Here is a 14131-nt window from a genome sequence, read left to right on the forward strand (position 1 = left end):
CCTATTTGATTGAAAGTCGTAGGTGTACGAACACTTTTGGGAGCCACTGTATATAAACTGTGAGTACACATTTTATTTATTTTGTTCTGAGTGAATTTGAATAAATATCAGTTTTTCAATTCGATGAAGAAAAAAAAACGAACTTAATAACATTGACTGGACACTTTTCCTTAACCTAATTCCACATAAATGATTTAAATAACCTTTGTTACTACAGTATCCTACTGAAATAGAAAGTATGCAAATAAATTTTCTTGAAAATATTTATCGCAGAACAGATTGAAAAATCCAGAAAGAACGTTAAGAATTTGAACAATAAAAAATAAAAGTTCGCCAAAAATCTGTTTATAAGGTTATGGTTTTAAAATTGTGTGAAAGAATAATGTATCTTGACAAGATTTCGCATATCAGGTAAATCATTTCCATGACGAATGAATTAAATGCATGATTTCTTTAGATATCCAATCATATAGTCATAGAAATAAATTATCTAGTGTTAAACGTTACTCTTGACAGTGTGCCACGTATGTGCACTATGTGACAAAAATGTCAACAAATGCCGGAAATGTCACGAAACTGAACTTAATATGTACTAAAATGTATGGAAAAAACGGTACAAAATGAAAATGCCGTTCGAAGCGAACCAAAAATTTATGAATTCCGAATTCAACATCGTGAAAATGGCTGCTTCAGAACAACTTACTGTGTGTTCTGCATTAATTGTTTACTTTCGTAATACTTTTTGGTTTCTAATCTCTTTCTATATGGGTCAGAATAACCAAAAGACTTTGAAAAATCTTTTCAAATGAATAAAGCGAAAAAATCATACATAACAACAAAAATCACAACACTTTTAGCATTTTCTTCGTTACCACATGCGTTTGTTTTAGTTTTTAATTCCGCCATTAGACAGTGACTGCAGTGCCCCCTATAGTTCGGTGAAGTTGCGAATAGGCAACACATGCAATATCAATCAGACAGTGTTAGTGACGTTAACCGATTGCCCAGATTTCAATCATATTTCGTTTTTAATTTTTCAATCGATTTCATCCATGTTAGGGTGCACACCCCATCCAATTTTTTTTATTTCTTCGGGGGATTAGCCTTATGTCATTAATCTAGTGTTTGTCTCGTTGTTCTTGTTTTTGTGGAATCATTCTGCCCTTTTTCTTGTTGGTCAAAATTATCGTGCAGTATATTGCTTAAACCAGTTTTCCTAAATTTAAAACTTCATTAATGCGTATTGCTACAAATTCTGTAAATAGTAACTATTTTTGAGATTAATGTGTTGTAATCTGGCTAAAATTGGCGTTTATGCCATTATTTTTCATCTAAAATTATCTTAGTAACGTAACCTGTAAATAGTTTCTTGTTATGAATATACAACCATCTTATATTCGACTGAAGTATATGGTCCTTCCATTTCTGAATGATAAGATTTGTGAATGGAATAAAAACAAAACATCCAGAAAGAAATAGAATTTTGACGAATTTTCCCAAAGCGGTATAAAACGCCGTGCGTCCTGTGAATGAGAGAGAGAGTTAGTTTGCTTTCTAACTGTGGAGTCTCGTTTTCAGCCGTTGCGCTGGTGTGTATTAGCCTTTGCGCTATGTTTTTGCGTAGTTTTGATGTAAATACGTGTGTAACCGTTTAGCATACGATGTTAATTGATATTTGCTTAATTGCTATGGTTAATTTAGCAGTTGTTAACGATATTTCTTGTACATATTTGTAAATAAATCTCCTGTGTTTTTCTCAAAAACTGTGTCGTCATTAAAAGAAAGTTTGAATTTGCACTGAACTCGTAACAATATATATTTTGGCGATATATTTCAAAATTCTGTTTGGCGCTGTATAGTCAATGAAGACTATTCCACCGCTAAATCCAATAGGAACAACCAACTTCAAGGGTTCTATTTCAGAAAATATTTGCTTGCTATTTTTAATTTTCAACATTTTGTCCTACTTTTAACTTGAAAAACATCTTTAAAAGCCATGTTGAATTATAATTATAAACATGAATTTTAAGTGTATTTTCTGAGTTTTTGTTTTTTTTTTTTTTTTTTCTTTTTCTTTCACTCTCATACATTCTTACCTTACACAAAAATTAATGTCAGCGAAGAAAAGCATCTGAAGAAACGCATAAAATTCAATTTGTATGCTTTACTTAATAAACCGAGCAGTAAAGTAAAACGTCTGGTAAAATCATGCATTCTAATCTTACTTTCTTTACAATATTACCCTTAGTGCAGTGAAACCAGTTTTACATTTCCACCAAATATTTTGAGCGTATTAAAATGACCATAAGCGAAATGTGGGGTAGTTTACCTTTATATAAATACTACAACCAACGTGGCAAAAAAAAAAAAAATGATGGCTGTTGTTACTAGATGAAACCAGGGCTATCATTTTTCGCAAAACCCAATATTGGGTTCATAAAAGTTCCATGATTTAGGCAAGAAAACCCAAGGCTATAAAGCAAATATAATTTTTAAATTTATTCCGGTTTTTTTTTTTTTGGGAGAGGATGGATTTATTACTATTGTAGCTAGTCAAGTGTGTGATATTAAAAACGATAGAAGAAAAAAATATGATAACAAGTACTGAAATTTAAAATTGAACCCTTAATACGTATTTATTTGAAACAATTTTTTTACAAATGGTGTAAAAATCGTCTTTTGCAAAAGAAACAAGTAAAATTTTATAAAAAATCTTTGTACTAAATCACATACCTAAATTCATTGTTTTAAGAGTTTTGTGAGCAAATATGAATCATAAATATTTTCAAACAATTTCAGAAACGGATGTATCCTAATCAAAAAAATGGAGGCCTAATATTTTTTTTTTTTTTTAATTTCTCATTTTGAGCTTAGATGCACTAGAATAAATTTGCGTCAAACCAAGATTTCTATTGTGTGACACAGTTTTTAAAAACGAAATTGAATGGAAGAAATATTGGTAATATGCATACGAACAAACTAACTGAAATTCTGCAACCAGAAATTTCAGCCAATTCTTCACTAAATGATTTGTAGTGCTGCCATCTACTCACTGGAAATGGAATGATTATAAAAGTACAATAAATTTATTTTCTTTTCTTTTGAAATGATGGTAACATGCCATAAGGGGGTTGAGACCTTTTTTACATTTTTAATTAAATAGGACAATGTTAAACTTCAGAACTTTAATAAACTTTTGATGAATATTCTCAAAAACAAAAATCTGTTCGTAGAACTTCCTAAAACTTGGACTAAAACAAAAACGCATATTGAGAGCATCCGTATAAAAGGAATGTTGGGAAATGGTGGGGGGAAAGCGTATAATGTAAAAATTTCAAAGTAGAAATGAAAAATGGCTTCGTTTTACACCACAAAAAAAAGCTAACAATAAGCTTTTTTTTCTGAGAACTGCTTTTTTAAAATTGTTGCCTATGCGAAAATGAATTTAGAAAGGTTTCAACAGTGTTCACAAATTTTAAACAATTTAAAAAAAAAACATTTGTTTATGAAATTTTAATCAGTGCACGCGATAGAGTACATCAAGAACAAAGAAGTTATAACATATTTTTCTTTTTTTCTTTTTTTTTTTTCAAAAATGTTGCATATTATTCTTTGCTCGCCAACATTTTTTTTTTCTTAGTAGCGTAGTAGGAAGGTAGCCAAGGTTGAAATTTTTATCTGTTGCTAACCTGAAAGCAATAGTTGCAATAAGAAATGATTTTTAAGACGAAAACTGAACAGTGAATAAGAATGCATATTGGCATTTGAAATGAATTTTGATGATTACCCAAAAATGTAAATTTACTGGTACAAAGTGGCCCCTCTCTAGACCAACTCAAATTCCCTGAGATTTCCAGAGTAGAATTTCTGATATTCCAGACACCACCTGAAGCGTATATCCGATTTTTTTTATTTAATTTTGGAACATAATTAAACCATTGTATTATACAACACATCTATATATGCACACATACATACATACACAAATATGTGTAACACGTCTACAAGCATTTCTCATACTTTGTATTCTTCATAAAAATTGTCCACACGTACCCCTCTTTCTTCTATATACTATTGAGGTAAAATTTAAAATATCATGAAGAATATCGTTTAGAATTCAAGTTATATTTTCAATAATTAATATTGATGAACTTTCAAGTGCGTACACCAATATTAAAGTATAAAACAAACTTCATCAAAGCAGCAAATAAAAAGTCAATTGGAGGAAAATCACGTTCGCGGTAAAAGCCGATACATTGCCTGTCGTAATTTCCATAGTTGATCACAACGTTTGCTGAATTTTCCCTGTTTTCCAGAGGTATTTTGAAACTCCTTGTTTTCCAGGTTTCCCGAGTGAGTGGACACCCTGTAGGTAGTTTTGCAAGCTATTCTTTAATAATGAAAAATAATGTTTCCGGTGTTTTTTCTCCTTCAGCATTAAGTTCATTATACGTATAACAATCAATATTTCAACTTCACATTCTAAAACTAATTACAAATCAAGATTAATGACTGCTGAGGTTTTTTTCCCGCCATGTATATATATATATATATATATACATATATATATATATAACCTAAAAGTATTAACAACTGTTTCTCAGAAATGAATAAATGAAGTGAAAGTGATAATCAAAATAAATCATTCACGCTCAAACAAAAGATAAATACATTAAAAGTAATTAAAAAAAAAAAACTCTGAAATCCAAAGCTTAAGGTAGGTAAAATAAAAATTACTTTGCTGCTAACAATTCTTTTTCAAAATTCCGAGCATGAACTTAAGACATTTTCCTTAATTTTTAAATTTTACAGTTGAAAAGAAAAAAAAATTCATCTGGTAATTATTTCAGAGTATTAATAATGAAAATTTTTAAAACATCATTAAAATTTGAAATACATACAAAATTTAGTTAAAATTAATTTTTAATTGATTGATTTAAAAATTTTAGAGGAATGATTTGCAAATTGTTTTTGAGATATTCTTCAGTCGAGCAGTTTTATTTTCATTTACAAATTTTTCTGAAAAAGTGTTTTTCGATATTCAGTTTTGAATTAAATTTCTTAACACTATCCCTGATTTCTCTACTAATAGTAAAGTGCAATATCTGAGTGTACGTTGACAATCAAAAACCTTCATATAATTACCTTCAGTAAGTGAGAGAGAGTAGGAAGAAAATGTTTTTCTTTTCTGTATTCTTCTGAAGCTTCTGAACCCCAAAGCAGAATACCACTAAATTTGTGACGTAAGTCGCAGAACAGATGCCTGAGCTGCAGAACAATTCTGTTCAAATGAGAGAGGAAAACTCAAATTATCTGCAGAAATTCAACAGTTTTGTGTGAAATTTCTGCTGAAAATCTGCAGTTTCTGCAGATTTTCTGCAAATATCTTCCAACTCAATATAGAATTTTACACATCTGCAGATTTCTTTAAATTAGAAGAAAATCTAAATTCTCGGACATTAGGATAATTCGGTGGAAAGCTAGTGAAAAATGTTGTATTCGAAAAGTCAGCTGCAGGAACTTTAGATTTTCTTTGAACTTAAAGAAATCTGCAGAATCTGTGCAAAATTCTATTTTGAATTGGAAAATATTTGTGGAAAATCGTTATTTTATGCAGATTTTCTGCAAAAATTTCATATTCTAAATCTGAAAAGATTTTGATTTTTGCAGCATTTTGGTTCCCCTTCTCCTTATTTTCCCCAACCGATCTTCATCCACTGCAATTTCCTCCACAAACGTATGTTTTGGAAACATGGCAATATTGAAACACGTCCACCGCCGAAAATTGCGTGTCTTGTGTAAGATTTCAATCCTTTTCCATCCTTAAAATATTTCAATTATTTGGAAAGTTTTGAAGTGTTTTATTATATGCTACCCTAACTCGACTCATTTTGCTTAATATTTTAATAATTTATTTATTTATTAACATTATTTCAATTGCTTTTTCATGCCATATAAAATTACTTAAAAAAACGTGGTTTGAAACCCTAGATTCGAATTTTTATAAAATTTTATATCTTAGCTTTTTCTATGCATTTTATAAAGCATATTAATTACTTTTAGAGAATCTCGATCGGTTTAGGCTCCACAGAATTGCATAGCAACAGTGAAGTTTTAAAAAGTGGAAACAAAAAAAAAAAAAACCCTCCTGTGTGAAACGATTTTGACTTAATGCTCCCGATTTGTGGGAAAGGTCACGTTGGTTGCTTGTGTGTACAATGCTTGAAGTACTTGCAGAACAATTTTGGTCAATTGATTTTACGTTGCAGAACATCGTCAAGTATTCTGCTTTAGGGCTTATGAATATAATGTGTCATGAATTTCACAAAGAAAAACGTTATGAAACAAAGTCATACAAAGATATCATCTGCAACCTCAGACTTAGAAGACTATCTAGTGATCTGATTAACACCATTAAATACTATACCTTAGAGATGCCAACTCGAAATGATTTGTTAGGCTCTGAACGGATAGATAATGTAGATAGAAAGCTAAATGATAATAATATAAATTCGCTAACCAAAATGGCTCCCAACTGAAGCATTTAAAACAGTGAAGGTAATTTTTCAAATTCTCTCTTGAGGACAAATAGAATTGCTTTGAAAATGTTATATAAGGCTTTAGAAAGTGATTTATTCATAAGTATCAATAAAAACAAAACTCAAGGCAAAACAAGTTTTTTTTTTTTGAGCAATCACGATTGCTTATTGCTTTCATTTGACTGTTTTTGGCGTGCTATCATTTTTCCCACCGGCACCACCCATCGCGTCGGCCAGCCTCACGATGCTACTCCTCAAGCGAAAACCGTCTCCAGTCCTTGTGTCCATGTCCTACACACACACGCATACATACACGCACCTACACACACACACACAAACACATACACACACATACACAAACACATACACACACGCATGCATACAGACACCTACACATACACACAACTGCCCCCACATTCATACCTGCACACAGACACAAACACATATGCTTACACAGACACACATACACATACCCCGCCCCCACGCACACAAACACTCATACACACAACTACCCACACACTCATGACTGCACACAGACACAAACACACATGCCTACACACATACACATACCTTCCCCCTCCCCCCCACACACACACATACAAACACACACTCGTGATTGCGAAAAACATAATTTGAATTCAAGATGACAAAATTCAAATTAATTTTTTATATTTTTCTTTCTTTCTTTAAAGAAGTCAGAAAACTGACCAAATCATTTTAAAAGGGAGAAATGAAAAGTTTGTAACTTAAACTAGTCTTAACTTTTTTTTTTTTAATATTTTCGTTTTCTTCATCCTCACATAACATTTAATGGCATATATCGTTATTCATTTTTATTACATTGAATGACTCTACAGGGAAATTTACTGTATTTGAAAGACTAAAATTGATATGAGATGAAACATTATTGATAGATATAGTTTAATTTTTCCAAAAAAAAAAAAACAGCAAGTGATTTTAAAAGAGAAGGAAAAAATTTCAAATGGCAAGATTTTATTCAAATTCAATATTACAAAATTAAATGCATTAGAGTAAGGCACAGCCTTTAAAGTATAGAACGATAGCTATACACAACAACAAAAACTGAAATTAACAAAAAAATAAACTGGCCAAAAAATTGAGATCATGTCATATGTCAATTTTAGAAGTACAAAACATAACAAGTAGGAAAAGTAGAAAAAAAATAACAATTACATACTTGAAACATGTCAAAAAAAAAAAAAAGAAGAAAGAAAGAAAAACTCAACAAATCAAACCTCATCAATTTTAAAAAGTTAAAAAGTAGTAAAGTAACAGCATCAAAATGTATAATTGCATTTAATGAAAGCAATTCGTGGAAGTGGGTGGGAAATATTTTTTTTAAATGCTTTAAAACATACATCAATGTTAACATGAAAACTATAAACTTATTCTATCAGAAATAATTATGCACTTCCTCTAGCTTTTTCATCAAATAAAATCACCAAATAACACCAAAAAAAAAAATAGCTCACAATGCTTTGTCTTTCGTTAAAAAAATTGAAAACCTGCAAAAAGTACTCCTGTTTGAATATTCAGGCATTACAGTATTTTAAAAAAATAAGAATAATAAGTTTACTTTTGTAAAGAAGACAAAAATGGTAATATACCAATATTATTAATGCACAAAATTATGTAAGTATTGCATACAAAAAAGGCAGTACTCTAATTCAATTGCCCCTAAGCAGCAGTCGCATTTTTTTTTTTTTTTTAAAGAAGAAAGAAAAAAAGGAACCTTCACAAGGTTTTATTTGTGGCTGCATTACGAGATGAAGCCATACAAAAGGAAAAGATATTTATTGTAACCACAAACCACAAGAATGAAAAAGTTCAATATTCTTGTGCTTAAAACTGGAGATTTTATCACTTATTTATAGAAATAAAGATTAATTACACAAAATATTTGTTTTTTACATTAGTCAAAAGTAAAATTGAAAGAGCCATTTTCACACATGCTTGAGTAAAAACTCTCCTTTTTGTATGTATTCTTAACTACACAACTTACTTTTTACTCTCCTAAAGTTGCAGTCTATAGAGACTTGCAATTTATAGATTGATCATCTAAAAGTGTTCCATATTTACGTTTTAAATGGGCATTTGTTTTTAATACAGTTTTGTCATCAATATTAAAACCATTTTGAATCAAAATGAACGTATTCCACTTTTTTAAATTTCACAGAACAGATAAAAAAACACTTTCACATGTTGAGATGCTTGTCAAAAAAAAAAAAAAAGACAACAGTTTTCGATTTGATATAGCTGGACTCACTCTAAATTGCTTTGTAGCACAATGGAATCTATCAGGCAGTATCAAATTACACACAAAAAAAAAAAAAACTTTTGGAAATTCATGAATTGAGCTGGTATTGATACAAAATACCTCATTTCATGAAAAAAAAAGAAGTCACATTAACATTAGTAAGCTTTATATAGTATAAAGTTAATATTAATATACAGCAATAAAACAAACATATTTACATAAAAAAGTAATAAAGAAGCATTCCACAAGAGGAATTTTATTATTCATAACATATGGATCTGTGAGAAGCAAAGGGATGTAAGTAGATATTCTAAAGTTTTGAGTAAAACGTATGTAAAGTTCAGATCCTTGGTAGGCTTTCATTGACCAGCCGGGACTACTTGTACTATATTTCATCTCCAAACAAACGATAGGTTCTCCAACCATTTGCGCTGTTTACCTCAAAATTTTCAATTTTTGGCACTTACATCCCTTTGCTTCCCATTGCCTCATATGGTATATGTAAAATGTCAAATAACAAAATAAGTCAATAAAATAGATAAATTAAAACATTAACAAAGCATATAGTTTCATGAGAACTAACTTATAACACATATGTAATTGAGTAAATTACTTTTAATTTGTAAATGAAATGTATTTTAAATATGTACAAACTTAAACTAACTTCATTCTAATTTATAACCAAAAAAAAAAATACATCATCAATATTTGGTATCAGAAGTTGTTTTATATATCTCATTCTGTACTCCTTGTTGGTAAATACGCATTTTAAAAAGCATAATTTTTATATAATTGACACTGCTACTGTAGTAAATTTCGGTTGGCATCAATCTCATAGTTTAGTGGGTTCATGGGATCAATTGCTCCCCCTGGCTTTAGGAACTTTATGAATTCATGTGTGGTGTCAGTTTTGCTATGTATTGGTTAGATTTATATAGCTTTCATACCCTTAATTTCCGCTTCCCGAGAAAAATTCCAACATTAAAGTTAAATTTCTGAATGGGGTTTGTGGTTATAAAAAGAAAAACTTATTATGTACAAAAATGTACATACATATACTTCAATGAAAGTAAATACCATGTTTAAGAGATACATAGTTAATATGTACACTATTAAATCTATTATAAAACCACAATAAAAAAAAATTTAGGCACTTGTACTACATTATCACAGTGTTGAGGTGATGTGTACAACTAAATCTTACTCTCACCATTTACTTTTCTAAGACCTACAGTTTGCTAGAATCATCTTTCTTCTCCAAAAACAGGTATAAAAGAGCATATATTACACCAATAACAGCAACCATGGATCCAATCATTATAGTCACATCCTAAAGAAATAACAACTTTAATCAGAAAATACAAAATTAAAAAAACACTTTCAATAAAGTTTTGGAATGTTTTGTGATATTTAACAATATATTACATAGCAGTGTATAATTAGTTTAAAAAGTAAGTATATTGCACATAGTGCATATTGGATTTCAGTTAGAATATGTATGGAAGACATTTTGTTATTAAAAGTAAACAAACACAGCGCTTATTTTGAACTATGAAAATTGTCTGATCATCAGTAATTAGAAAAGTTCCATACTTATGCTTTAAAAAACAACATTCATGAAATAATACAAAATCTTAAACTATTCACATTTGAAAACCAAAAGTTCAACAACTCATAGCCTAGTAGCCACTTTATCCAGGACTTGTTTTTAATGAAAATATTGGCATCTGATCTAAGTGCAACATTATACATATAAGGCAGTGAGAAGCAAAGGGATTTAAATGCCAAAGCTAAAGATTTGGAGGTAACCAGCACAAATGGTAGGTGAACCTTTTCTCTGTCTTGGGGCAAAGAAATTACTAGTAGCGCTGGTAGCTGCAGTTATACAGCATGACTTAGAAAAAATTTTCAATGAAAGCCTCCCTAAGACCAAAACTTTAAACGTGTTTTACTCAAAACTTGAAAATGTCCAATAACATCCCTTTGCTTTTCAGTGCCTCATATGATGAATATTAATAAAAAAAATTAATTAATAAAAATTTAACAATTAGTATTGCTTCAAAAACTCGAGGAGTATATACGATTTTCTTATCCATCGAAGATATGGAATAGGTATCATGTGAAAACTTGGGATTCTTAAGACATCACCAATTAGGTGAGATAAAATACAATTGACTTGCTTAAAAAAACAATGAGGTAATTTTATTTGTGGCTGGTAGGGTTATTAGAAAGAGTCAGGATAAGTTTTTTATTTAATGATCAAAGTAAGATCTTTAGTTGCCAGGTGGCGAATGGCGACTGATTAATTTTCGGTCTAGAAGCAAAATTTTTCATCTGAAAATACGTTGATAAAAATTTTTGATGGATAAAAAAAATTAAATTACTGCATAAATGTATATGGGAAACAGTATGAAAAGATGATTTTTTAATGCAGAAGTCATTAGCTTGTGGATTGGAAGGAGATATGACAACAGTTTTGTTGAATGCTCTTTCATAAAAGGCCCATGTTTTCTGCAGAGAAAAAAGGGATAATCACATGCACATGCATATAGCAGTTTGCTATTTTGCACTTCGGTAAGCTTTTCGTCTATTCATTTAGAAATAACTTTAATTCAATCATGTTTGATGGTTTAATATAACTTCTAATTCCTTTTCATTGAACATTATAAAACTTCACAGAACTTTCCTGCAATTTAAATTGATATTTGGTGCAGGATAGAAATGAAATGCTTCTTCACATAACATCTCTATTGTGCGAAGAGGTTTTATCAATGAAGTTATCGCACTGATGACTAATTTAATTAGTGCATTTTTAATTGCAGAGTGTAACTGGAGTCCCTTTCAGAAAACAATACCTGTATTTGAAATTATGAATTTATTTCCTCCTTGGTGATATGATACAGTGTTATCCTGGGCGAGCTATTTACATATGAAATATGATATTGCAAAGTAAGTTCTCTCGAAGCATAGATAGATTTGTAAAACAGGCAAAACCATTATTTGTAAATTTGCATTATGACAAATGAAGAATCATTTATGCAATCGAAGTTACAGTTATTTAAACTTAAGGTTTGCAGATAAAGTTTACAGTTATAAATTGCCTATTCGAGAGCATGACGGCCAGCTGCCGACTTGGCTGACTATGAAACGAAACTATGGCGCCTTAAAAATAAGAGAGAGAGAGCAACTGAGCTACAGAAGCACCATATATAGTCAGCCAGAGTCATTTGCATGTGAAATGCGCATTTCCCGATGTTAGAACGGCGGCCAATCAAATGGATAAGGAACTTCGTCATTTCATGACGTAAGGCACGCACGTGTCTAAGATAGGGAAATATGTTACATACATTGAAATTAGCATTTGTGACTTTGCAAGATAAAAGAAAATAGGGATTTAATTAAAGCCAAATACATCAAAATAAACAAATAATTGATAATATTATTTGGAATTCCCAACAATCTGTCTTTACTTCCTATATACACTGAAGTTAAAAGGTCATATGAGAACAGAAGTCCAGAAAGCAAGATTTAGTTTGTGATGAGCAGTGATGTTTCCATCAATTTTTCTGAGGGTATACTCCCAGTAATTCATTGGGCTTAATATGTGTATGTGATGATATACATAATATATTATACTATGAACATTTTTGAAGCTGGAGGATATATGCTATATACGTTGAAAAAATGTTTGAGAGTTTTTGGCGTATATGGAGTATACCCTATGGGAACACCTCTACTGATAGGTAATTCACTCAGCTTCAATGAGAGAACATCTGTCTCCAGCTCGGTTATTAAGTATTCCAGACTGATGAGATCAAAACAAGGACAAAATTGCAATCTCTGGTTGCCCAAACCAGGCTTCTCTGCACTTTGCACACAGATGAATACAGGCGCGGATCTATAAATTTTGGGAACCCCCTGTAAAAATTCCGCAGGACCCCTCCCCAGAGGCGAGCAGTGTATACACTATTTGTTTTAGTTCACATTCAATGATTCGATAAGATGTGTTTTCAGCGATTTGTAACATTAAAAAGTTTTAGTGCTAGTTTTTTGCATTTTCTTCTACAATTTCTTGGACTTTTGGCCCTTTAAGGATGTGGGCCCCCCCTGCATTGATGGGTCTTTAAGTAAGCAGATCCAGGCCTGGATGAATATTTTATGATAGTTAACAGTTTCTGCAATAACAAAATCAATAATTGTAGGAGTGATACAACATATTACTGTAACATAATGAAGTGACTGAAACATATTAGCTAATGAAAAATCAAATTTAAACATGATAAAATTAAATGAAATAATATTTCTTAAAAAACTAACCTTATAAGTATTACTTAAGCCTTGTTTTGCCTGAGCTTTGGCCTTTATATCTTTCAATTCTGCTTTAGATTTCTTATAATCTTGTTTACCTAGTAAGAAAAGAGTAATTAAATAATTTGTATTTGTTTACATAATATGTAAAATATGTGAACTAAATTAACTGCTTAAATTATGTAAGTTTGGAAAAGATAACCTGTGCACAAAGTAAAAATTCAAATGCACATTTATATTTCATGAAATAAGTTACAACATTCATGAAATTATCAAGAGGAAAAATTTTAAAAATAATGTACTGAAGTAAAATTGAAAATGATAATATAAACTATTAAATGATGAATACAGTGGATAGCAATTTTTTTGCTTTTTAGCAAATGGTTTGAGAAGTATCAACCATGTTGCTATTTACATAACGTACGAGAATTGACAGAAACCAGAAAAAATTTAAGAAAAATCCAGGTAGTTCAAGTTGGCTTTATTTTTTCATAAAAAGTATATTTTAGAAATACAAATGTGACGACCAGAAGTAGGCTCTGGGTCTATCTAGGCTGCTTCTAATCAGTTTATTAGTTCCCAATGATGATCAATGACCCCTCTTAAAGCTATCTTTATCTATCCCCTAACTGCCCTTACTCACTTCTGGGAAAATCAGAAAATTTCATAAACATGTTGAAATAAACATCATTTAGTAAGTAGAACAAAGTCTAATTTCATATTATGACTTCAGAAATTGCTTAACGTGTAACATAACAATTACGTCAACACAAAATGAGAAAAGTAATCATCACCTATTTGTTTTCGGTAATTGTCTACTGGCAAATGGTTACCAGAATCTTTGACCTTTCCCATATTTAAGTTACTTGATACAGATGTGATTAAAAGATCAATTATAGTTCAGAAAAGTTTGCATTGCATAGGAAAAGTGTAGTTTCTCCAATTTATCAGTTTGCTGAATTAAGATTTTTGTTTGTTTACACAGCTGTCATGTCAGCGCGCAGAT

At 30.5% G+C, this 14131-nt stretch overlaps 1 protein-coding gene across 1 annotated transcript; it reads right to left on the reverse strand.

The window, feature by feature from the left end:
* Window positions 1–7520: 7520 nt before the first annotated feature.
* LOC129216996 (triple QxxK/R motif-containing protein-like) lies at window positions 7521–14091 on the reverse strand. Its single transcript, XM_054851221.1, has 3 exons — window positions 13920–14091; window positions 13135–13223; window positions 7521–10147 (listed from the first exon to the last, which is right to left on the reverse strand). Exons 1-3 carry the CDS (start codon window positions 13978–13980, stop codon window positions 10046–10048), a joined length of 252 nt encoding a protein of 83 aa, XP_054707196.1. The 5' UTR covers window positions 13981–14091; the 3' UTR covers window positions 7521–10045.
* Window positions 14092–14131: the final 40 nt, after the last annotated feature.

The sequence above is a fragment of the Uloborus diversus genome, chromosome 2 (genome assembly GCF_026930045.1).
Source record: "Uloborus diversus isolate 005 chromosome 2, Udiv.v.3.1, whole genome shotgun sequence".
Classification (NCBI taxonomy): Eukaryota; Metazoa; Arthropoda; class Arachnida; order Araneae; family Uloboridae; genus Uloborus; species Uloborus diversus.

Excerpts from the sequence above, each read along its gene's own strand:
- LOC129216996 (XM_054851221.1), bottom strand. The coding sequence starts at position 13,980 with ATGGGAAAGGTCAAAGATTCTGGTAACCATTTGCCAGTAGACAATTAC. Across the intron at positions 13,224-13,919 it reads CAATTACCGAAAACAAATAG|GTAAACAAGATTATAAGAAA; the intron begins GTGATGATTACT and ends TTTTCTTACTAG. Across the intron at positions 10,148-13,134 it reads GCTTAAGTAATACTTATAAG|GATGTGACTATAATGATTGG; the intron begins GTTAGTTTTTTA and ends TTATTTCTTTAG.